The 20,734-nt window shown below is 60.4% G+C and overlaps 8 protein-coding genes across 8 annotated transcripts; 2 read left to right on the forward strand and 6 right to left on the reverse strand.

The window, feature by feature from the left end:
* Window positions 1–268: 268 nt before the first annotated feature.
* PLICBS_000563 (uncharacterized protein) lies at window positions 269–2,439 on the reverse strand (the record flags this gene model as incomplete). Its single annotated transcript, XM_018318420.2, has 3 exons — window positions 269–886; window positions 937–1,877; window positions 1,929–2,439. 3 exons carry the CDS (start codon window positions 2,437–2,439, stop codon window positions 269–271), a joined length of 2,070 nt encoding a protein of 689 aa, XP_018183945.2.
* A 575-nt stretch (window positions 2,440–3,014) lies between these two features.
* Window positions 3,015–3,842, reverse strand: PLICBS_000564 (uncharacterized protein; the record flags this gene model as incomplete). Its single annotated transcript, XM_018318419.2, has 1 exon — window positions 3,015–3,842. One exon carries the CDS (start codon window positions 3,840–3,842, stop codon window positions 3,015–3,017), a length of 828 nt encoding a protein of 275 aa, XP_018183944.2.
* A 1,274-nt stretch (window positions 3,843–5,116) lies between these two features.
* Window positions 5,117–6,914, forward strand: PLICBS_000565 (uncharacterized protein; the record flags this gene model as incomplete). The annotated part of the gene is made up of 2 exons (XM_018318418.2): window positions 5,117–6,700; window positions 6,795–6,914. 2 exons carry the CDS (start codon window positions 5,117–5,119, stop codon window positions 6,912–6,914), a joined length of 1,704 nt encoding a protein of 567 aa, XP_018183943.2.
* Window positions 6,915–7,987: 1,073 nt separating this feature from the next.
* Window positions 7,988–10,285, reverse strand: PLICBS_000566 (uncharacterized protein; the record flags this gene model as incomplete). The annotated part of the gene is made up of 3 exons (XM_065599623.1): window positions 7,988–8,497; window positions 8,816–9,589; window positions 10,172–10,285. 3 exons carry the CDS (start codon window positions 10,283–10,285, stop codon window positions 7,988–7,990), a joined length of 1,398 nt encoding a protein of 465 aa, XP_065455695.1.
* Window positions 10,286–10,937: 652 nt separating this feature from the next.
* PLICBS_000567 (mitochondrial import inner membrane translocase subunit tim23) lies at window positions 10,938–11,723 on the reverse strand (the record flags this gene model as incomplete). The annotated part of the gene is made up of 2 exons (XM_065599624.1): window positions 10,938–10,997; window positions 11,055–11,723. The coding sequence occupies 2 exons, from the start codon at window positions 11,721–11,723 to the stop codon at window positions 10,938–10,940; spliced, it is 729 nt and encodes a 242-aa protein (XP_065455696.1).
* Window positions 11,724–13,392: 1,669 nt separating this feature from the next.
* PLICBS_000568 (uncharacterized protein) lies at window positions 13,393–14,730 on the reverse strand (the record flags this gene model as incomplete). Its single annotated transcript, XM_018318416.1, has 4 exons — window positions 13,393–14,298; window positions 14,356–14,498; window positions 14,564–14,586; window positions 14,651–14,730. The coding sequence occupies 4 exons, from the start codon at window positions 14,728–14,730 to the stop codon at window positions 13,393–13,395; spliced, it is 1,152 nt and encodes a 383-aa protein (XP_018183941.1).
* A 1,246-nt stretch (window positions 14,731–15,976) lies between these two features.
* PLICBS_000569 (NADH pyrophosphatase) lies at window positions 15,977–17,281 on the forward strand (the record flags this gene model as incomplete). The annotated part of the gene is made up of 2 exons (XM_018318415.2): window positions 15,977–16,532; window positions 16,596–17,281. The coding sequence occupies 2 exons, from the start codon at window positions 15,977–15,979 to the stop codon at window positions 17,279–17,281; spliced, it is 1,242 nt and encodes a 413-aa protein (XP_018183940.2).
* A 64-nt stretch (window positions 17,282–17,345) lies between these two features.
* On the reverse strand, window positions 17,346–20,596 carry PLICBS_000570 (uncharacterized protein; the record flags this gene model as incomplete). The annotated part of the gene is made up of 2 exons (XM_018318414.2): window positions 17,346–20,498; window positions 20,549–20,596. 2 exons carry the CDS (start codon window positions 20,594–20,596, stop codon window positions 17,346–17,348), a joined length of 3,201 nt encoding a protein of 1,066 aa, XP_018183939.2.
* Between the last annotated feature and the right edge of the window lie 138 nt (window positions 20,597–20,734).

A 20,734-nucleotide genomic window follows, 5' to 3' on the forward strand; every position in this document is an offset into this window, starting at 1 on the left:
CGACCATCATCGACATTGCTATATGCTCCGCAGTCTGACCTGCAATGTTGGAGGTCTCTTGAAGGCGATTATGTCTCCTTAACGGCAAACAAGTGCTACGTGCTCTGTGTTGATACAATGTGCCATCTCCCCGAAGTTCCCAGCACTGCAATGCCCCAAATCGGCCAAGCCCCAAACTCCAAAGCCAGCCACCATTGTTCCCCATGCTTTAGCTACTACTTGCCCTGCTGAAGATTCTCGAGACCTCGAAAGGTAGAATGTCAGACTCCTACCAGCCAGGTGCATTCGTGCTTGCGGCCATGCTCGTGTCACCCCAAGCTGGCGCAGCCGCCGGAGCGTCCCAGGATCCGGGCATGACATTGTTGTTGTTGACCACGCTCGGTGCGGAGTTGTCTGTCTCTCTCGAGTCTCCCCACTGGGAAGCTGGCTCCGTGGGAGCATCTCCCGCCTGGGCGTCACCGTCCCAGCCGCTGGTGTTGTTGGCCTTGTTGCTCTCGTTGTCCCAGCCGCCTTTCGTCTTGGACACGTCTTTGCCACTGTCACCCCAGCCGCTGTTCCCATTCGTCTCCCCATTCCCGCCGTTGGAGGCGCTTCCCCAGCCTCCGTTGTCGCCCGTGCCGTTGGTCTGCTGTGAGTCCCAGCCTTGATTCTGGTCCTCGTTCGAGCCCCACTGGCCCTGTTCCTGGCTCTGTGCATTGTTGTCCCATGTGCCCTCAGAAGGCTGGCCGGTGCCGGTGTCGTTTGTTCCATCATTGCGCGGGACGGCTGCCTTGGCGTTAGCCACCCTACTGGCATGGCTGGCATTGGATGGGACTCGACTGCCGTAGGTGCTGAATGTTGACCTGTCTCGCTTGGGAAGATAAGGGTTGTCGTGACCCTTGAAGTCCTGATTCGGTTAGTAGAGGTGATACAGTAGCCCCAGGGGAGAGTTCGCACCTTGATGCTGCCGGGGGTGACATTGTTCTGCCCGTCCTTATCTTTGAAGTTGCTCGACGTTGTTCCGCTCTTGTCCTCCACGAGACTAAAGACGCCCCTTGTTCCGGTCACATTGGCGTCGGCAGGGGCGTTGTTGGCAGCGTTCGTGTTATGGGCATTGATGTCAGGCTGCCACGGCCCAAACGGACCGGCTTGATAACCCGTCATATAGCCATGCGGAGGGTACACGGCACCCCAAGCTGGCATCGGCATGCCTTGCGTTACAGGCTCATTGCCATTACCCTCTCGAGGCGGCACCTGGTTGAAACCATAATAGTATGGGTTATGCAGGGGATGGGGCATGCCAACGGGTAGTGGACGGGCAGATGCATCGCGCCGTGGGTATAGGGGCTGAGAGTAGTGGTTTCCGTACACAGGTCCATGATAGACACGCAGGACGCCGTGCTCGGCATCGTAGTAGGCATTTGGCGGAGGATCCTCAGGGCCCTCGACCACTTTCTCGGTCTGTACAACTTCTGCGCGGATCGGCTCAATAAGGTGCGGACGACGGGGATGTGGCGCGAGGTACGCCTCGGGGTAGTCACCCTTCTTGTTGTCATGTCGGTGTTTACCGGCCTCGGCCTTCTTCTCAGAACTCTTTTGCTTCTTGGTGGGCACAGTCTTTGTAGCGTTGGACGCCTGTGCCTTGTCATGCTGAGATTCCTGTTTCTTTTGAGCTTTTTGTCCCTTGTCGCCGCTTCCCTGTGGCTGTTTTCCACTGCCCTTCTTGTTTCCTTGCTGCTTATTCTTCGCGTTACTTTTCTTCGCAGGGGCGTCTGCTTCGTCTGCAGTCGTCTTGCCAGAGTCAGAAGCCTCATCATCGGCCTCAGACGCATCATTTCTCTCCTTAGCCGCGGTGGCTGCGTCCTTGTTGGACTTTGCTTGCTTGCCATGTTTCTTGCCTTTGGGAGCGCTGTCAGTGCTTGACTGAGATCCTTCCGAATCACTCGCACATTGCTTCTCTCCGTCTTTAGTGCTCACGCCGACCTTCTTGCGGCGTTGTGCACATTTGGCGCACTTGGCGGAGCCTTCTGTATCAGAACCGGCTTCGGATGTCGATTCATCCTGTCCGTTCTTTTTGGTGTTGGACGTCTTCTCTGGCGCCGTTTCGGAACTCTCACTGTCGGCGGCGCCGTCCTTTGAGGACAGATCGGAATCAGATTCGGTTGCGTTGGTGGTCGCCTTCTTTAGGGCAGATTTCTTCGGGGTGTCCTCGAAGCGGACCTTTTTGACGACGATATCCGACTCTTGGCGCGTTGAGGCTCGGCTGGTGCGGGGGTACGTGACTTTGAGACTGTCCTCCTCCGTCTCGTCGTCGGTGGTGATCTCAACCCTGACGACCTTGCGTTGTGGCTGGGGCTGAGCTGGGGTTCGAGGGCCAAGAGCATCCTCGACACTGATTCCGCACACCCACTCAGAAAAGGTGGCGGGATACTTGCGTCTGAGTCCCTTGCGCTGCGTCATTGTGTGTGACGCGATGCTGGGCTTTCGTCTGTTTGGATGTTCTGGTTGGAATATCAAGCGGTGGTGAGGTGCGGTCGGACGGGAAGATCTCGTGTCGGTGCTCAGTGCTGAAAGACTGCGCGGGATGAGGATTAGGATGTCCAGCAGTCTCCCTGGCCGGTCACAGACTGCATTGAGTCATCGATACAGCGATATGAGGCGAGGACGGTGCGGCATAGGAGAGGAAAGAAGCGCTGTAGGCGAGGCTGAGGTGAGAGGTAGGCGTGCGGCGAGAGGGGTAAACAAAGTAGAGGGGAGGAGGAGGAGAGCGTGCAAGAAGGAGGCGAGAGGGTGGCTAAGCAACGTCGACGGGCGTTCAGTCACTCGCTGTGCGTTTGGCACGGCACAGCGCACAACACAGCACTGGTGGTCAGGAGGGCACCGAGGCTACGGGACCTCGGGAGGGTAGAACATTCGAGTTCAGTGGACTGGAAGTTGGTATAAAAAGAAGATTGGCGGCCTGTGAAAACCGTGCCCAGGCGACCCAGACGCTGAAGCGACGTAAAGAGAAGGTGCGGCTCTGCTGCTCCTGCCGCTCAAAGCTTGCCCTTGACTTCGGCCCTCTGCGACGCCTCCCAGCGCTTGTTAATCTGGACATTCTGCCAGAACCTCCACGCGGCAACGACGAGAGCCAGCGGCGGACACCCCAGCAGCGCCCATGACCACCACTCGGGGCTCGCCTTGTGCAGCTTGGCAATCTCCTCCTCAAGGCCCTTTGCCAGCTCCTCCCTAGGCCCGTCGTTCCACAGCACCACGCCCTTGCCCTCGCCGCGAGCTTCGCAGCGCCTCGCCTTGACGCGCACGTCGGTCTGGCTGAGGACGCGGTTCTCGGCGTCCTCCCGGCTGAGGTGGGGGTCGCGGGCCCTGAGGCGGCTCATCTGGGTGTCGGCCTCGGAGACGGCAACGACCATGGTGACGCCGCAGAAGCGATCCAGGCCACTCTCGAACAGCAGCGGGATGTCGAGCACCACGGCCCAGTGGCCGCGCAGGTAGCAGCCGAGGACCGACTTGAACATCTCCTTGCGCACCGCCGGGTGGACGATGCCGTTGAGCACGGCGCGGTCCTTTTTGCGCTCGTCGCTGTCGCCGAAGACGCGCTTGCCCAGCGCGGGCCGGTTCAGCGGCCGTCCCTTGCCGTCGGGGCCATTCTCGGGCATGGAGTCCGACGGCTCGACCAGGAGATCGGGTGTAGTTGGGCCAAAGTACTTGACGATGGCGTTGTAGCCGCTGGTGCCGGGCTCGACCACCTTGCGCGCCAGGATGTCGGCGTCAACAATGGGTAAGGAATGTGGCGGCGACGAGAGCAGCGACGAGACGGTCGACTTGCCCGTCGCGATGGAGCCGGTCAGGCCGATGAGGAGCATTGTGTCGGCTCTGGCAGCGCAAGGGACGGCGAGGGCGAGCTGTGAGGTTGACGGTTTGACGTCGCAGGCCGTGACGCAGGCTGGGGTGGAAATGGCATGAGCCGAGAGCCGACGGCCATTGGCCAGCGATTAGCTTTCCGTTCGCGACAGAAGCGTCCACATGTGAAGGGATGTCAGCCGTCGCGCGCCATTATCATCGGGGTTGGTATCAGAAACTCGATCCTTTTTCCAGTCGCGCCTTTTCCATGACTGCTCTGGCATCAAATGTTTTGTTGGCAACGCGTTGGAGGTGGATGGCAATTGGCAACTCCACAGCTGGTAGCACAAGCATTTGCTCTCACAACGGGATGCGGCATCCCAGCAAAACTCCGAGACAAAGGAAAATAATGTCAGACTCGGAAACGGCATCGGCACGACCACGCAGCATTGAAGGTTGCTAGTTGGGCATGAAAATACCACCAATTTGTCCAGCGCGACGCTGTAACAAGCAGCGAAAGGGTGATGGTATTCAAGGGCCAGCAACTGATCCTGTACGGAATTCCCCATGGGCCGCCCTCCACGGACCCCGGTTCAAACTTGCCCAAGTACACGTGCGTCCACGTTTCGGAAGTCAAGGCACCTGTCCCAGCTGATGTGCTTCGTCCGGCTCGATAAAAAACCATTACACGATGGATTTCGGGGAGTACAGAGACACTTCCAGTATTGAGACTTGGGCAGCGCACATCCGGCTGGTCCCTTTTCGCCTCACATCACGAACCTGGAATTAATTATGGTTCGCCGAGCCGATCGGTCCTGTTGGCGTCGCCGCCCCTGAAGAGCTTCCCCGCTCAAAACGTAGCGGGACAGCAGCGCCCCTCCCCGCCGGCCCGCCGACTAAACAGTGAGGTGGCCGCCCTCCGCCGTCTTAGCTTCCCAACAAGGGAGAGAGAGACCGGGAGGCTTGTGGAGGCTCCCAGGGCGCGGGTCGCCCCTGACGTCCGCGCCGTTCGCCAGTCAGGGCTGCAGCCGACCCCCGACCGACAGACGGCACCACCAGCGCCTCCCCGCCCCGGATCCTGGCGCGCGTTAGCTCCAGGTTTGTAACGAAGGTTGGGTGTTGCTCGGCGCGCCGCACCAAGTCTGCGCCTGTCACCAACCGCCCGTCTCGAGTTCGCTGTTGTCCCCTGCTGTTCGTCGGCGTCGCTCCTTTCGTCGTCCCCTCGCGCGCAGCCAATGCTCCGTCTTGTTCGCCGTCGTCGTCGTCGCCGCCGCCGCCGTCCCGATCGTTGCACGCCATGGCCGCCATGCCGCGCAGGATCTCGCGCCTGGTCCTCCTGACGGGCCTCGTCCTGACCGTCATCGTCGTCCTGCACTTGATGCCCTCGTCGCCGTCGCAGTCGTCCCCGCTGTCCGGCTTGTCGTCCGACCCCAAGAAGTTCACCCCGTCCATCGACTGGACCACCGTCGCGCAGTTCCATCCCCCGTCCTCCATCAAGCCGCTGCCGACCGGCGCCCCCAGGAAACTGCCCCGCGTGCAGGCGCCGCCCGACGCCTTCAAGAGCTCGCGCCAGGCGGACGAGCGCAGGGCCGCCGTCCGCAAGGCGTTCAAGCGCAGCTATGACGCCTACAAGAAGCATGCCTGGCTGCGGGACGAGCTGATGCCCGTCTCGGGCGGCTTCAAGGACCCCTTTGGGGGCTGGGCCGCCACCCTCGTCGACTCGCTCGACACCCTCCATATCATGGGCTTCGAGGAGGAGTTTGCAGAGGCGTCGACCGCCGTCTGCGACATCAATTGGTCCGACACGCGCGCCGGCGCGGCCAACATGTTCGAGACGACCATCCGCCATCTCGGCGGCCTGCTGAGCGCCTACGACCTCAGCGGCCGCCAGGACCTGCTCGACAAGGCCCGCGAGCTCGGCGAGATGCTGTACCACGGCTTCGACACGCCGAACCGCATGCCGGGCTTCTGGTTCAACTTCCAGGAGGCCCTCAGCGGGCAGCTCGTCGCCGGCATCAACGACCCGTCGGCCTCGCCCGCCTCCCTGTGCGTCGAGTTCACGCGCCTGTCGCAGCTCACCGGCGACCCCAAGTTCTACGACGCCACCGACCGAATCACCCGATTCCTCGAGCGCACCCAAAACGATACCCTCCTGCCGGGCATGTGGCCCACGGTGCTCGACTTCCAGAACCAGCGCGCCCGCGACAGCAGGTTCACGCTCGGCGCCCTCGCCGACTCGCTCTACGAGTACCTGCCCAAGATGCACGCCCTGCTCGGCGGCGTCGACGACACGTACGAGCGCCTCTACCGCGCCGCTATGGACACGGCCGCCTCGCACCTGCTCTTCCGCCCCATGCTGCCCGACCAGCGCGACGTGCTCTTCAGCGGCGACTGGCACGCCAACGCCGCCGAGAAGCTCATCCCCGAGAGCCAGCACCTCACGTGCTTCGTCGGCGGCATGTTCGGGCTCGGCGGCCGCCTCTTCGAGATCGACGAGCACGTCTCCCTCGGCGAGCGCCTCGCCCGCGGCTGCGGCTGGGCCTACTCGAGCTTCCCCACGGGCGTCATGCCCGAGATCTTCAACCTCATCCCCTGCAAGACGCTCGAGCCCTGCGAGTGGGACGAGGAGCGCTGGCGCAAGAACGCAGACACCTCCCTGGCCAAGGGCTTCGCCAACGCGCGCGACCCCCAGTACCAGCTCCGCCCGGAGGCCATCGAGAGCATCTTCATCCTCTACCGCATCACGGGCAAGACGGAGCTTCAGGACATTGCCTGGCAGATGTTCCAGGCCATCATGCGCTCCACCGAGACGGACCTGGCCAACTCGGCCATTGCCGACGTAAGGGCCAAGGGCGAGACCAAGAAGGTGGACTCCATGGAGGTGAATTTTTCCCCCCTCGCCCCTATCCCGCCCCAACCATCCGCAAGAATTCCGTGAGCATGACCCATTACTGACGAAGGAAAAACCCCGGCAGAGCTTTTGGATGGCCGAGACGCTCAAGTACTTTTACCTCATCTTCTCCCCACCCGACGTCATCAGCCTGGATGACTACGTGCTCAACACGGAGGCGCACCCCCTGCGACGACCGACTTGAGAGGGCCGGGCCCGGGCCTGAGGGGCATATTGTAACCCTGCGGTTCAGGGCCACGAGCGCCCCTGTTTGTCTGCGAGGCGCAATGCCCACCCGCTCGAATCCAGAAACGGATGGATGAGCGACGGCATGCCCGAGGCGGAATCCCCGGCCGCCGTCGTCCTTGCTTTGCGTGACGCGCTGCGCAAGAACGGGATGAGCAAACGGGACTAGCTAGTATCGGCCTTGCGAGGATGTAGTGATGATATCCTGACGGGCCCCGTCTCCCTTATTGGATAGAAGTATGAGCTATCATGTACCTTAGACGATCGAGGGTGCTAGAGTAACCCTGGCGTTTTGGATGACGCGAATAATTGGGACAATTGACCGCGCAGGCGCTGCCTTTGTCTACGGATGCCATGAATTGCAAATCTCCTCACGAATCAGTGCACAGATGAAGGTTGCGTCGTCGGACGTTTGGTGACCAGTTTGTGCATTTTGTCTCAGGGTGCTCAGCTCTGCCCCCGTCTCGACCAAGAAGCAAGAAAGAAGCGGAACAACAGGACACTAGAAACAACCCATGGGTATCTCTCACGCACTCCCAAACTTGCCTCCAATCCATGCCCTCCGTGTCCTCCATGTCCAGATCCCAAGGCCCAGTCCAATATCCTTCCCTGGCTCGTTCACCAGCATTACAACGAAGCCCAAGAAAACCGCATCGACTTGGCCTAGGTACGCTTTCAGCCGCTTCATCCTTTCCTTGGTTCTCGTCTTGCTGGCAGGTCAACTTCGCGGGGGCTCATCGTCAGCAGCCCTGAGACGACATATCAAAGCTAGACAGAAGAAGTTAACGGACAGGAACCTTTGCGACAGGACATCATTCCATACACATACCGAAGTTTCTGGTCATTGAGCACAATTTTTGGCGGTGCCGCCTAGGACGGAGGCACTTTGGCTGTTTAGGGGGTCGGACACTTTGAGGAAGAACATGTCAACCACGCGATCCGTGCAAACGTAGACACGAGGGCGCGAATTCAAGACCAAACTCACAGCTCTCGGAGATATGCCAGCGAGACCCCCATGGCAGGGACGCACGCTCAGTCGGGCAGGCGCACGGCGTAGAACCAGCCCTCGTCGGTCACGTACCAGCGGCACGGAATCTGGTCAATGGAATAGCGGCTGCGCTGAGTCCAGTTACCGTCAAGCTCGCGCACATAGTAGAAACGGCTGGGGTCGTCGTCGCCAGGCTTCATGTCCTGGGGCTCAAAGAGCTTGTTGTTGTAGGCAAACTGCACCTGATGCAGCACCTCCTCCTGCGGCGTGCGACCCAGGCCCGGAACCTCGTGGGGGACGGGGACAGGGGCAGCGGCCGTACCTGCGATCAGGGTCGCGGGCGCCACGGCGGGGGCAGCCTGCATAATGGCGGGCATCGGCTGGCCGGCCGGGGTCGCTGCGATCGGGTAGTACGTCTGGCCGCTGATCATGACGGGCTGGCCGGGCAGCTGCGGCTGGGCCGCGGGGACGGGGGCCACGAGCTGCTGAGGTATGCCCTGGTAGACGACGTAACCGGGCTGACCGACGGGAACCGTGCCGGGAACAGGGTGCGGCTGTAGGCGAATGTTAGCCGACATTCTCTGACGTTGTCTGAGTCTGAACATTGTGTGTTTGCTTGGCAGGGCAGGCCAAGATGTAAACGATGCACGCCTCGGACGACGACTGGGCCTACGATCGCTCGAGGGGCGCCAGACGCGGGGTCGGGGATGCCACACGGGCGGCAAACGGGCAGAGGCACTTGCATGATAGGGGACGCCGTTGACGAGCACCGTCCCATGCCGATAAGCACCAACCACCGCAGCAGCAGAAGCGACAGGGAGGACATGGTGGTTGGGATAGATGATGGAAACGGGAGGGATGTGGTGACCGACATGAACAGCAGGCTGAACGTGGACGGCACCGCCCACAACGCCAGGAGCGGCATCGTAACGAGGCACGTAGAGGTGCTGCATTGGGCCGTTGCTATTGTCCGGGACGGGGGGCTGGAAATTGAGGCCCTCGGTGGGCGGCGCAGGGCCCGTGGCGGCAAGGTAGGGGATGCTCATGTTGGTGGTGGCCGGCAGCTGCTGCTGCTGGACCTGAACAGGCTGGCCGTTGACGTATGAGGCTCCAGCAAAACCACCAGTGCCAGTGGCGAGCTGGTGAGGTTGATACTGGGGGTACTGGGGGTACTGGTGGTACTGGGCGTAGGGTCCCGGGCCGCTCAGGCTGCGAGTCGGGTCGGCAGAAGTGTACCACTGCTGGGGGAGGACAGCGGGAGCCGCGTAGCCAGAGCCAGGAGGCGGGCCAACGGCAGGAAAGCTGGTCGGCTGGCAGTCTCTGGCTGGCTCGCTCGTGGCCTGGGGCGCGTTGACGGCAGTGCCGCTGACGCTGCCAGTCGTGGCCTGAGGGGTAGTATTGGTGGTGGTGTTGCCGCTGACCGTGGCACCCAACGTGCACTCGTCGGCGAAGCGAACGTGGGCAGGGCGCGCAGGAGTAGCAACGGCCTCGACGTGGGGAGGGACGTAGTTGAAGGAGCGAACGCGGCGGATACGCTTGGGGGGATCGGTGGCGGCGTCTCCTCCAGCTCCGGCTGCTGCCTCGGGCATGACTGGCGGCGGCGAGACCAAGCGGGTGATGAAAGTCGCCTTTTGTAGGAAGTCGCGCTGTGTCCTTCTTTCCCGCGAGACGGGAGGGTAGCTGCCGATGTGTGTGGGGGCCCTCTGACGATAAGACGAGAGAGAGTGAGAGTGAGGAGTGAATGTGGATATGAAGGTGCAGGTGAATGTGATGCGCGCTGCGCCCACTGAAACAGGGGGCTGCGTGCAAGACGAGAGGCGGGTTCGTGATGCCGCTGCGTTGCCTTCTGTGCGGTGGTGTGTGAAGGATAGAAAACAAACGCCTGCGGACGGGAGATAGAGAAAGATAGGTAAGGAAATGGTGTGCGGCGCGTCGAGGCACGCTTGGCAGCCAGTTGCCCTGGGCACGCGCAGCTGGCAGCCAGGTGTCGGGGCTGTTCGTTCTCGCACGCCCAGCAGGCAAGGGAACCCGAATGCGACCACGGCCGTTCACCTCAGGTTGTTGGGGCTGCTCAGGCCTGGCAACGCCGCACTGCACTAGCAGGACACTGCCCTCTACCTATCTGCCCGTACAGCCCAAAGCCGGCGTGATACCAGCAAACGCGAAAGCGCAAAAGGGGACGAGGACAAAACAAGAGAAAGGGAGGGGGAAGTTGGTGCCCGACTCACAATCCGCTGCAGCGCCCACGCGTTTCCGTCGTACGCCCACGTCGAGTGCTCGGGCATCGAGTCGAGCGGGTCGTCGTACTGCGTCCACGTCCACGGGAAGCACGGCAGGCACATCGTGGCATTTGCTTGGTAGTCCCGTGCGTGCGTCTTTCGTTGGCGAGTCGAGCTATCGAGGATGGGAGGGTCGGGAAGATTTCAGGCGGGGGGACCCGTTGCTGTTCGACCGTCCGGTACAGGTTGGCGGTAGGATGGAAACGTGCAGAAGCCTGATTCCCGTCTGGCTTGGTGCTGTTTGAGCAGCAGCACGCCTGGGGGGTGGTGCGCGTTCATGGCTCCATTCACTGGCCATGCGTCCGTCCCGTATTCCCAGGCTACCCGGAGCCGTGTCTGGCACCTTGACCACGCGTGTTCTGAGTCGCCGTGCCGTCAGCAAAGTCGTCATCGCCATGTCTTCCATCCTCTTCTCATGTTAGTCACATCGTCGCAAGGCCCACCCACGTAGTGCCGCGCCGCGTTCAGAGCCTGCGCACAGTCGGTTTCATCACCACAAGACACAAGACAAGCCAAGCCAACCCAATGACATGATATTGCAACCCGACGCCCCGTCCTGTATGGTTTAATGCTCGCTGGCCCGTCACCTGATGTAATGTACACGTTTTGTTCATGGGAGGAGAGATCGTCCATGAGCACCGCCACCGGCGCCACCAAAATACACGCCTCCCGCTGGGCGCTCGCCCTTTTCCGTCCGACTCGAGGATACATGGTATTACAGGCTCTCGATGGGAGCCACGGGTTCGGGCACAGGGAAGAAAGTTCGTCGCGCAATCTGCACATCATGTCAGCGAATTGCCTCCAGCGGAGGATCACAAAGGGACAAGCATACCGCCCAGACGCCAGCCACAGAGCCGACAACACCGCCCGAAATCATCATGGGGCGCAGACCCCGCGTGCTCTTAAACACCATGCCGCTCAGCGCACCCGCCAGCACGCTGTTGGCGGCGTCGTGCTTGCCGCGGAGGCTGCCGACGAGGGAGTTGAGGCAGTTGTACACAATCGCAATGACACCGGCCGAGTTGCCGAGGAAGGGCCCGCGCCGGGTCACGGCGTTGAGCACCGAGTTGAGGCGCAGCTTGGGCGGCTGACCGGCGGAGCGCCGCAGGCCCTCCTGCAGGCCCCAGGCGCCGCCTATCGACAGCGCCGTCAGGTATGTGATGCCGGTGCCGTAGCAGAGGTCGTCGGTGAAGCCGCGCGACGGCAGCACCGACTGCCCGCCGGGCAGGTCCGACAGCGCCGAGTCCTCGAGCGTCAGGTACTCGAGCGTGTCCTTGTTGAGGCCCGCGAGCGGGTGTAGTTGTGACGGGTCGGCAAAGGTAGAGCTCTGGAGGAAGGACTCGACGCCCTGGCCCTGCGACGGGTCGAAGGTGGACGGCGTGGCGTACGACGTCGACGACGCCGTCGGCTGCGGCTCCTGGTAGTGCTGCTGCTGTTGCTGCTGCTGCTGGGGGTGCGCAGGCTTGTTGCCGCCCGTGAGGGCGTTCCAGAGCGACGACATGATGGGCGGCGTGGAAGGGGTCGCTGCCAGTGGGACGGGGTATAGGAGGAGGGAGGGTCTGGCGACTCGAGAGCGCAGCTCGGATAAGGATGGCCGGACGTCAAGAAAAAATTCGGGAGCCGCGACGGATGGTCCGTGCACTAATACTCGTCGCTCGCCAACGCCGGGCCACGGCTGCTCGGCAGTCACGTGGCCTCCCACAGTGGCGCTCCCACCCACCACAACCCGATGCCGGCGAGAGCCGCTTGTCACCGTCGAGTTGATGGAGGAAATTCGAAGCAGAATCTTCGTGAATTGACATGGAGAGAGAGACAGATATTATTGGAATTGGGCATGCCTTGGCTGCCAGGGAAGTGGTAGACGCCTGGTTGCGCGCAACGAAACCCGATGCCCCTTACTCGCGGTGCCAAGTTTGCTCAGCACATTCATGCAGAATTCTTCACGCAACATGCCGGCACGGGCACCTGGTCGCTCCTGTCGCTGCGCCATGTAGCACGACGTCGGCTGTTGAACAGGCGGCGGCGACTTGAGGCGGTACACGATACGAGGCCTGGCTGATTTCAGGCGCATTTTTACGTGGCACGTCTAGGCGACGACGTCCATCACTTCCTCAGAAGCAAGCCCCCGTCGCCAATATTCCCCCGGCAGTCTCTCACAATCTCAATTCTAACCCCAAAAATTCTTGCATCAAGGCAAAAAGAATGTCGGAACCACCCCACAGTCACGAACCTGTCGAGTCGACGTATCGCGGCTGGTAGGAAAGGCGGTGACAATTTCTCTGGGAGGCCGGGAACGGAAGGAAACCCACGGTGAATAGTAGGATAACCCTCAGCAAGCCGCATAGCGGAGCCGCCGTAAGATTATTAAAACACTTGACGGTGTAGAAATAACCCTGACTGATGATGAAGAAGAAAGGGAAAGGAAAAGTTGAAATGCACGGCGGTGCGGAAGACTTTTATTGTCCTGCAGCAGCAAAGTGCGCTAGTCTAAAATTGGCTTAGCTTGTATGCGGCGCGGCCTTTGCTTTTTTCCGTGGGCAGCTTGCACACCAGCAGAACATCCAGCTGCCAGCTGCCTCCACTTCGCAGCAGCATGGCCCATTCAAGTCCCAGCTTCGAGTTCTGCCAGATGCACCGCATCACCGTGTGATTGCACCTTTTATGACGAGCTCAGGCTTGCCAGCGGGGTAAATGTTCTCCGTACAAGAGGATGGCAGCGAAGGACGTGTTTCTTGAGAGATTTTCCTTGAACGCTTCCCTCAGCAGGAGGATCTGACTCTGCTCAACGGACACGAAATATGCCGAGGCGTCATGGGCTCAGCGCATTTGGGTTCGAAGATTTAATCACTGATGACACCGTCAAGTCTTGTGGTATTCGCATCATCGCAACACCAGATATTCCCAGGATTTTAATGCGTGATTCGTGCTAAATATATCATGATACGCCCCCCCCTGACACCGAATGAGTGGTCTAGATCCCGTTCTCTCTATCCCAACTGCGCCAATTCAGACAACGCCGCTCAGTATAATCAAGATCTCCTGCCATCGGTTCTGTTGATACCCAGATTCCTCAGAAAACGCCAACCAGATATGACCGCCATGAATGAACCAATCCCACGTTTATGAATAAGTGAATGCCGTCCGTCTGGGGACGGCGTGTGCGCCTCCTCTCACATGCCCGAGTCGCCGCGCTGAAGCAAGGGACGGTTATCCCACTGCTGCTGCTCCTCAGAGCCACGCCTCGAGACTGGCCACGCCGTCTCCTCAAACACGTCCCGCGACAACTCCTCCTCCTCCTCCGTCTGATAGATAAAGTATTGCACAAAGACGCCAATGTCCATGAGCAGGGTGACGAGGCTGCCAGCCAGCCAGCTCAGGTTGACCAGGATGTACCGTCCGTAGATGCGGCTTGCCTCGCCGGGTTCGCACGTGCCGCCGGGGCACTTGGGGTCGTAGGCGAAGATCGACAGGACGTATGTGATGTTGCCGAGGCAGGCGAAGAGGAAGAAGAGCATGCTCAGGCCCTCGGTCGTCTTGCGGCGCCAGTTGAGGATCAGTTGGGGCATGCGCGAAGCAATGTACGCGACGGCGCACAGATAGCCGAAGAACTGGCCCCAGACGTTGAACTCGAGCGAGGCGCCGGCGTCGTCGTGAGGCTTCTCCTTGCCGCTCGTGGCCTTTTCGCCGAGGAACCAGCCCAGCACGCCCGCGGCGCACACCATGACGACGACAAGCGTGTTCCAGGCGATGGTCTGCAGAGCAGTCGGGGGCGGGGGCGGGACGGGAGACTCGGCCACATGCGGCACGGCGGGCGACAGGCCGGTCCAGTCGGAGCCGCGCCGGTCGTGATGGTGGTGGTAGTAGTCGGGGTTGTATGGGTGGTGGTGCTCGTGGTGCTCGTGGTGCTGCTCATGTTGATGCGGCAGCAACGAGGTGCGTTCGGTCGGCTCGCCGACGTTGTTGGCAGCCGTCTTCGGTGGCGGCGTCAGCTCGTCGCGCCAGGTGAAGCCCCGGTAGTAGAAGCACTGGGCCAGCAGGACAATGTCGGCTATCGTGTAATAGACAGCCAGGATGATCTGCGAGGTCCAAGTCAGCCCGCGGGAACAAGCAATGGAGGAGCACGTGCCACCTACCATGGTGGGAAGGACGCCCTGCAGCACGGCGCCGAGAATGTTAAAGACATCGCCCAGCAGCCAGATGATGATGAACTGTATGGAGAGGCCGTCGGCATTGCCTTGCTGGAACTGCTGGATGATCTGCGGTGAGAACACGACAACTGGCAAAAGGTCAGCTCGGCGGTCCCGTGAAGTCGTGGAAAGAAGCAAGCTGTGCAAAACGCACCCCAGCAGGCAATGGACACCGAGCTATGAAGAAGTCAGCTTTCAGGACGACACAGCGAGTGACGAAATCTTCTGCAGAGGAACGCACCCGCAAATTCCTGATATGGCCTCGACATCGAGGTGGAAGGTGCCCGTCGGAGGGGCGACGGTGGGCGGTGGCGCGCTCATGGCGTTGACGAATCCCGTTTTCCCGCGATCGTCGCTGGCAGATCCCCGTTCTCGTCAGAAGTCTATGCGGTACCAACGTACGTCTGCTGTCTGCGAGTACAAAGGAAAAAGAGAGGGAGAAGAGGTCGCTCGGGGGGACTAGCGGAAGCAGGATCGAAGTTTCGAAGAATCTGGGGAGCAATTGACAAAGTATGGAGGGAGAAAAGGCGGCCGGCCGTCGGGAGGCAAAGGTGGCGGCACGAACCAAGAGAGTCATTCACGAGGAAAAGACTTTTTATGGCGTCACGAAAATTGTCGACGGCCGTCTGAGGTGCATGCAAAACCGCCAGGATTGCCCGAAACGGACGGGCGGCGCCACCGAGCAGGGCGCCGCACCGCCAGCCTTGGGAAGCCATTGGGCGCTTCGGCGTTGCCTGTGGGTGTCGCCGCAGCGGACGGGAGCCGCAGCCCGGCCTGCCGAGGCGCTGAGAATGCGGGGGAGCGGTCCACTGAACTGGCTGCCCAGGTGGTGGTGAGCGCGCGGAGATCCCGCCTGGCTGGGCTAACCTCCGCGCCGCCTGGCAGCCCGTGGCAATGGGCGAGGCACCACCCCTCCCGGCCGGTGGCAGACGTTCCCATGCCTGCTTGGGTCCGTTTCACGGGATCGAGCTTTTCCTGGCAATCAATCGATCTGCCGCCGCCGAGCCGTGGCCCCTGCCACCAAGCCTTTGCCCTTGATCTGACGTTTGCTCCCGTCAATCGCGGTATGGCTCCGTTGTCAGGTCGCTCTGAGGTTTCTTTCTTCGACGGTCATATGCGCAAGTCAGTCAACACTATTCCGTTCTTCGTATTTTGTAGTTCGCAGCATCAACGAGCGGGCTGCAAAACCACACCTGCTCAGGTCAGCTCAGGCCCCTGCTTGCTCGCTCCGGAGCCGGCCTGCCCCTCCGGCCGCCTACAGTGTCCAGCTGTCAGCACCCGACAACGTAACACCAGGGGCCGGCGTCGGCAGCCGCCCCGGCGACCACGGTGACCACGGGGACGGCGCAATTACTCATCCACCACCGTTAGCGACCCAGTCAACCCCGTCATCTCTGGACAAAGCCATTGTCACCACCCCATACTACTAGAACTATCCCATATCGCGCCGTGTATTTTCATTCTCCCCGCTGTGAACTCATATATCTCATCATACCGCCCCCTCCTTCACATTCCACGCCGGGAACCTATAAACCTCCTCCCCTCCCGGAGCTTTGTCCCCGTCCCAATGTCCACCACCCCCCCGTTGATGCCCGAGCTGCCCGTGCTCAACAACGACGCCTCCATGCTCACCAAGCGCTTCGGCAAGGAGGTCATAAACTACTACGCCGGCAGCCGCCTCAACCGCTACTCATTCCTGCGCTCCGACTCGCTCCTCCTGCGCGCCGCCGTCGCCAGCCCCTCGGCCCGCTTCCTGGCCCTGCATAATCTCGCGCCCCTCGTCGCTGACAAGCGCACCCTCGCCCTCCTCACCTACGACGACGTCAAGCCCCTGATAGGCACAGATCTCTACAGCGTAAGCGATGCGGACGCCATAAAGCAGTTTGACTCGGCCGTGAGGCGGCCACAGGTCATCTTCCTCGGCACCCTCGAGAGCGGCGACCAGGATCCCGAGTTTGAGACGGAGAAGCACGGCGGCGTCAGGGGCCAGCCTTTCTTCGCGGTTGATGTGACTCCCAAGGGGGACTACGCCGACGCCGCGACGGCGCTCCTGAAGCAGCAGGAGGAAAAGGGCATGAAGCTGCAAACCGATTCGCGCAGCATGACGCTACACGCAGAGGCCGGTGAGTCTCATGTCCCATGGCTCACTATCCCATCGTGAACTTTGGTCTGACGCACATGTGTAGCTTCCATGTACGCCCAGGCGAGATCCATGATGGACTGGAACGCCCGCCATCCCTTCTGCGCCGGCTGCGGTACCCCCAACCTGTCCATCGAGGCCGGCTACAAGCGCACCTGCCCGCCCTCCGATCTCAGGGGCACCTCCGAGGCCCACGCCCGCGAGGACTGCCCGACCCGCCACGGCGTGTCCAACGTTTGCTTCCCGCGCTCCGACCCGACCATGATCGCCGCCGTTGTGTCCGCCGACGGCCAGCGCATCCTGCTCGGCCGCCAGTCCCGTTACCCGCCGCACTGGTACAGCACCCTCGCCGGCTTCCTCGAGCCCGGCGAGTCCGTCGAGGAGGCCGTCCGCCGCGAGATCTGGGAAGAGGCCGGCGTGCGCGTCGGCAGGGTCGTCATCCACTCAACCCAGCCCTGGCCGTATCCCTCCACGCTCATGCTCGGCGCCATCGCCCAGGCGCTGCCGGGCCAGGAGGAGATCTCCCGCAACGATCAGGAGCTGGAGGACGCGAGGTGGTTTACTGTGGAAGAGGTGCGCGACGCACTCAGCAAGGGAACAAGCGCTCTGAGCGGCCCGACGCCGGAGGGATACAAGGAGGGCAGCCTGCGAGTCCCGCCGCCTCAAGCCATTGCCAACCGTCTCATGACCGCCGTGGTTGAGGGTTACGTATCAGGCACGCCCAAGATATAGACAAGCGGTGTGCCCACGTAGAACCTGTCATATAAATAGCGCTTGTGTTCATTGACCCTAGACACTACCGTCGCGGCATCTGCATCATCTCTTCAAACTCAAACCCGTCGACCTTTGGCGTGGGCATCGGCGCAATGTATCCCCGCTCATACCGTGCTAGCCAGACTGCGTCTGCGTTGATCGTTTCGAGTGCGTCCATTACATCCCGATCCCTCTCCATGACATCAGACAGCAGGTCCAATATGTCATCAAACATCTGGCTGTCGATGCTCACATAAGACACAATTGCAGCCAACAACTGTACCACAGCCTCCCAGACCCTGGCCGGCGATGCGTGTTGCCCAAGACTGCCAGACGTCTTGGAGCGAATCTCCAGCACCGATTCATTGACGCCCGGCCCGTCACCAGACCGGATGGGAATGAGGATTCCTTCGCCCCGACCTTGGGCCGAGACCGTGCTGGAGTTGGAGACTCGAGCCCTTTGAGCGCCGGTCGTCGCCCTCTCCTTGGCCTTGCGGCACCAATCGCGCAGACCGTCACCCCATTCTGTTCTGAATCTCGAACTTAGAAAGTCTCCAGCGGCCTTGCAGAGCCCTGACAACGCATGGCAGGCTTCGATGGTGACAAAGGTCTCGGAATCGTACAGCCTGCCAACCACCACGGGCCACACGGCGTTGACAAGTGGCAAGAAAGAATCTTCGTCTCCGGCCAGAACTGAAGAGGCGGTCGTGAGAAGCTCCAACAGTGATCTCCTGAGCTTCGGCGTGGGCGACGTGAGATAGTGTTGCGTCAGCGTTGCGATCCGAAGCAGAAGCTGATATGTGGGAGAGCTAGGCGGCTTTTCCTCGCTTGGCGGGGGCCCTGCGTCGTCCTCCTCGCCATCCTTGCTGGCTTCCTCTGCCCAGGGTACTTTGGGATGGCCCTCGATTGGCTTCCCGGTTGCACGCTCCGCTTCGTCGCGAGCCCTTCGTTCCGCTCTTTTGTCCAAAAAATCCAGAAGGCTATCTGTGTCATTCTCCGTTGGCCGCTTCTTCTTGTGGTCCACCACGGTACGTTCCGTGTCGGTCAGTAAGCGTTGCTCCGTTCCGGACGCTTGGTCGACGACCTCTTTCAGGACTGAAAACAGGCTTTCCACGAAGAATGTGTATCCGTGGTAATTCTCCAGGGCTGCGAATATCGAGTCCACCACGTCGTCCATGAAGGGTATCAGCCGTGCGCCGGCAAGTCGTATCATCATGAGCAACACCTGCATCGATGCTGGTGAGACATCGAGCGTGTTCAGCCGCAGAGCCACCGAGTTGACCATGTAGTCAACGTTGTCGACGATTAGATCAGACACGCTCGAGTATTGAGATGACGTGGCTATACTGTTGAGCGTTGCAATTGCGTGTTCTCGCAGGTTCTGATTGTCGGATCCAAGGAAAGTGGCGACAGGAAAGAGAACATCGATGAGCTCCGGCCGAAATGATATCCCACTCCTATGCGCGGCATACGCAGTGACTTCCATAGAAAGTGCTTCCAAGCGCCAGTCACCGTCGTTAGACTCTGTGTGGCTGTCGAGAACCTGAACAGAAAATGTGTAGAGGTCGTGGAACACCGCCTCTGGATCATCCGACGATGGCTCAACAAATGAAGACAAGTCTAGGAACGCTTCGGCTTCAGCGGAAGATGCATTGGAGGCCTTGATCAGCTCGTAGCAGAGCCACATTGCAGCAAGTTGGTCTGCCCCTGATGACTCGCGCACAGACTCCATCAGGTTTTCTGCAATCGCGGCTTTCTGAGCCACAGAGCCGAGCTTGTCAAGGAGACCTAGAACTTCCCCCCGTAGTTCCTTTTGGCTCTGACGAGCCAGAAGAACTTGTTCAAAGTCGGGCTTCCCAGTGCTGCTTTCTGGTGCTGGGCCCTCAAGGAGTTGGAGGTTCGTGGTAGGGTTGGTTTCCAGTGGAGACGACTGGACAAGTGCTACCATACTGTCCTTTAATGAAGCTGTGATCGAGTCCTCCAGCGTCCCTGACTCGACGCCAAGGCTCTGGAGTAGACCTATGCCCTTGGACAAGTTGTGCACCGCGGTAACTCTCGAATCATCGTCGCTGACTTGCATTATCCGTGGCAGGCTTGACATCCAGTTGTATACTGTCGTTTTGATGACCTCCCCAAGCTCTGGGTAAATGTTTGCCAAATACCGGAGCGTTGTTTGTTGAGCGAGTATCGTATCGTCTCCACTGTCGAGTATAATGGCAGTCTCTATAAGGATGTTCGTGCAATTCGCCAAGGTCGTGTGGCATTCGTCAAGTAAGGTGATGCAGAGCCGCTCGAGAGCCTCCCGGACCTTGAGGGCGTCCTGCGTGCGGAGCTTTACTACCGTAGACAGGGCCAGTTTTGCCTGGGATGTGGTAGCTTGAAGCCATGCAGGTGTCAGCACCTTGCCCTTGTCGTCCCTTTCGTCTGCTGATTGACCCTGTTCTTGAGCGAGAATGCTTCGCGTCCTCAGATCACCGAGCACCTTCGTCAAGACCAGCTGCACCGTTTCTAGACAGGTTGACAGGACGTGTGTTTTATACCTGTTCGGAGTAGATAGAACCTTGGTAAGGGATGAGACGATTCCTGGCAGGAAGCTTGCCAGAGCTTCCTGCTCTTTGAGAGCCGAGTAGACACCCTGCAAGCTCCGTAAAGCCTCACTCTGTATCTGGGGGTTGGCACCGTCCGTGACTCCTTGGAGCATGACAGTGATGGCATGGCCCAAAATGGGGATCGACTCTTGATCCGCCAGACCCGACACTGCGTCCAGCGAGGTTGCGGCGGTGTTGAACAAGGCGGTCTGGGCGCGAAAGGTTTCCAGGATCGTCTCCTCGGGAACCTCCCGCGTTGCTTGCGACCCGGGCACTCCATCAATGATAAAGACAAGGAGGCTCAGTATCTGCTGCGCGAGCTTGGATGAGATTTTGGATTTCCAGCCGAAGGTGATGAGGATGTGAAGGCACTTGACGCATTTCTCAACCAATAACATAGGGTACTGGTCCATTTGGCGGAAGATGTGGTAAAGCGGAAAGAAGATGTACTCGGCGAGCTTCTCATCTAGAGAAAGTGGATGGTTCTGCATCTGCTCCTCGAGAATGGCCAGGAGCTCATTGGTCGCATCGAGCAGCTCGTGAGATGCCGCAGGAACCGGTCCCTCGCGGATCGCGATCTGGCTTATCCGAACACAACATGGTTTCAGCTGCTGAGGCGTCAGTAGGTGGCACAGGAATACAATGCAGCGCTCCTCACCTTCTGGAACAGCTCGTTCCTGTCTTGGGATTCTCGTGTTGCGGCCATGTCCTGCTGTGAGCCGAAAAGCTTCAGGCCGCGCTGGCCACGCGTTGCATTTTTAGGCTGTGCCAGCCGGGCAGACGACCGGATGCAAGCGTCAAATGCAATACCGTACAGCCCTTGCTTCCCGGGTCGACGAGCTTT

This window comes from Purpureocillium lilacinum (assembly GCF_023168085.1).
Source record: "Purpureocillium lilacinum CBS 284.36 DNA, scaffold_1, whole genome shotgun sequence".
In the NCBI taxonomy this organism is placed as follows: domain Eukaryota; kingdom Fungi; phylum Ascomycota; class Sordariomycetes; order Hypocreales; family Ophiocordycipitaceae; genus Purpureocillium; species Purpureocillium lilacinum.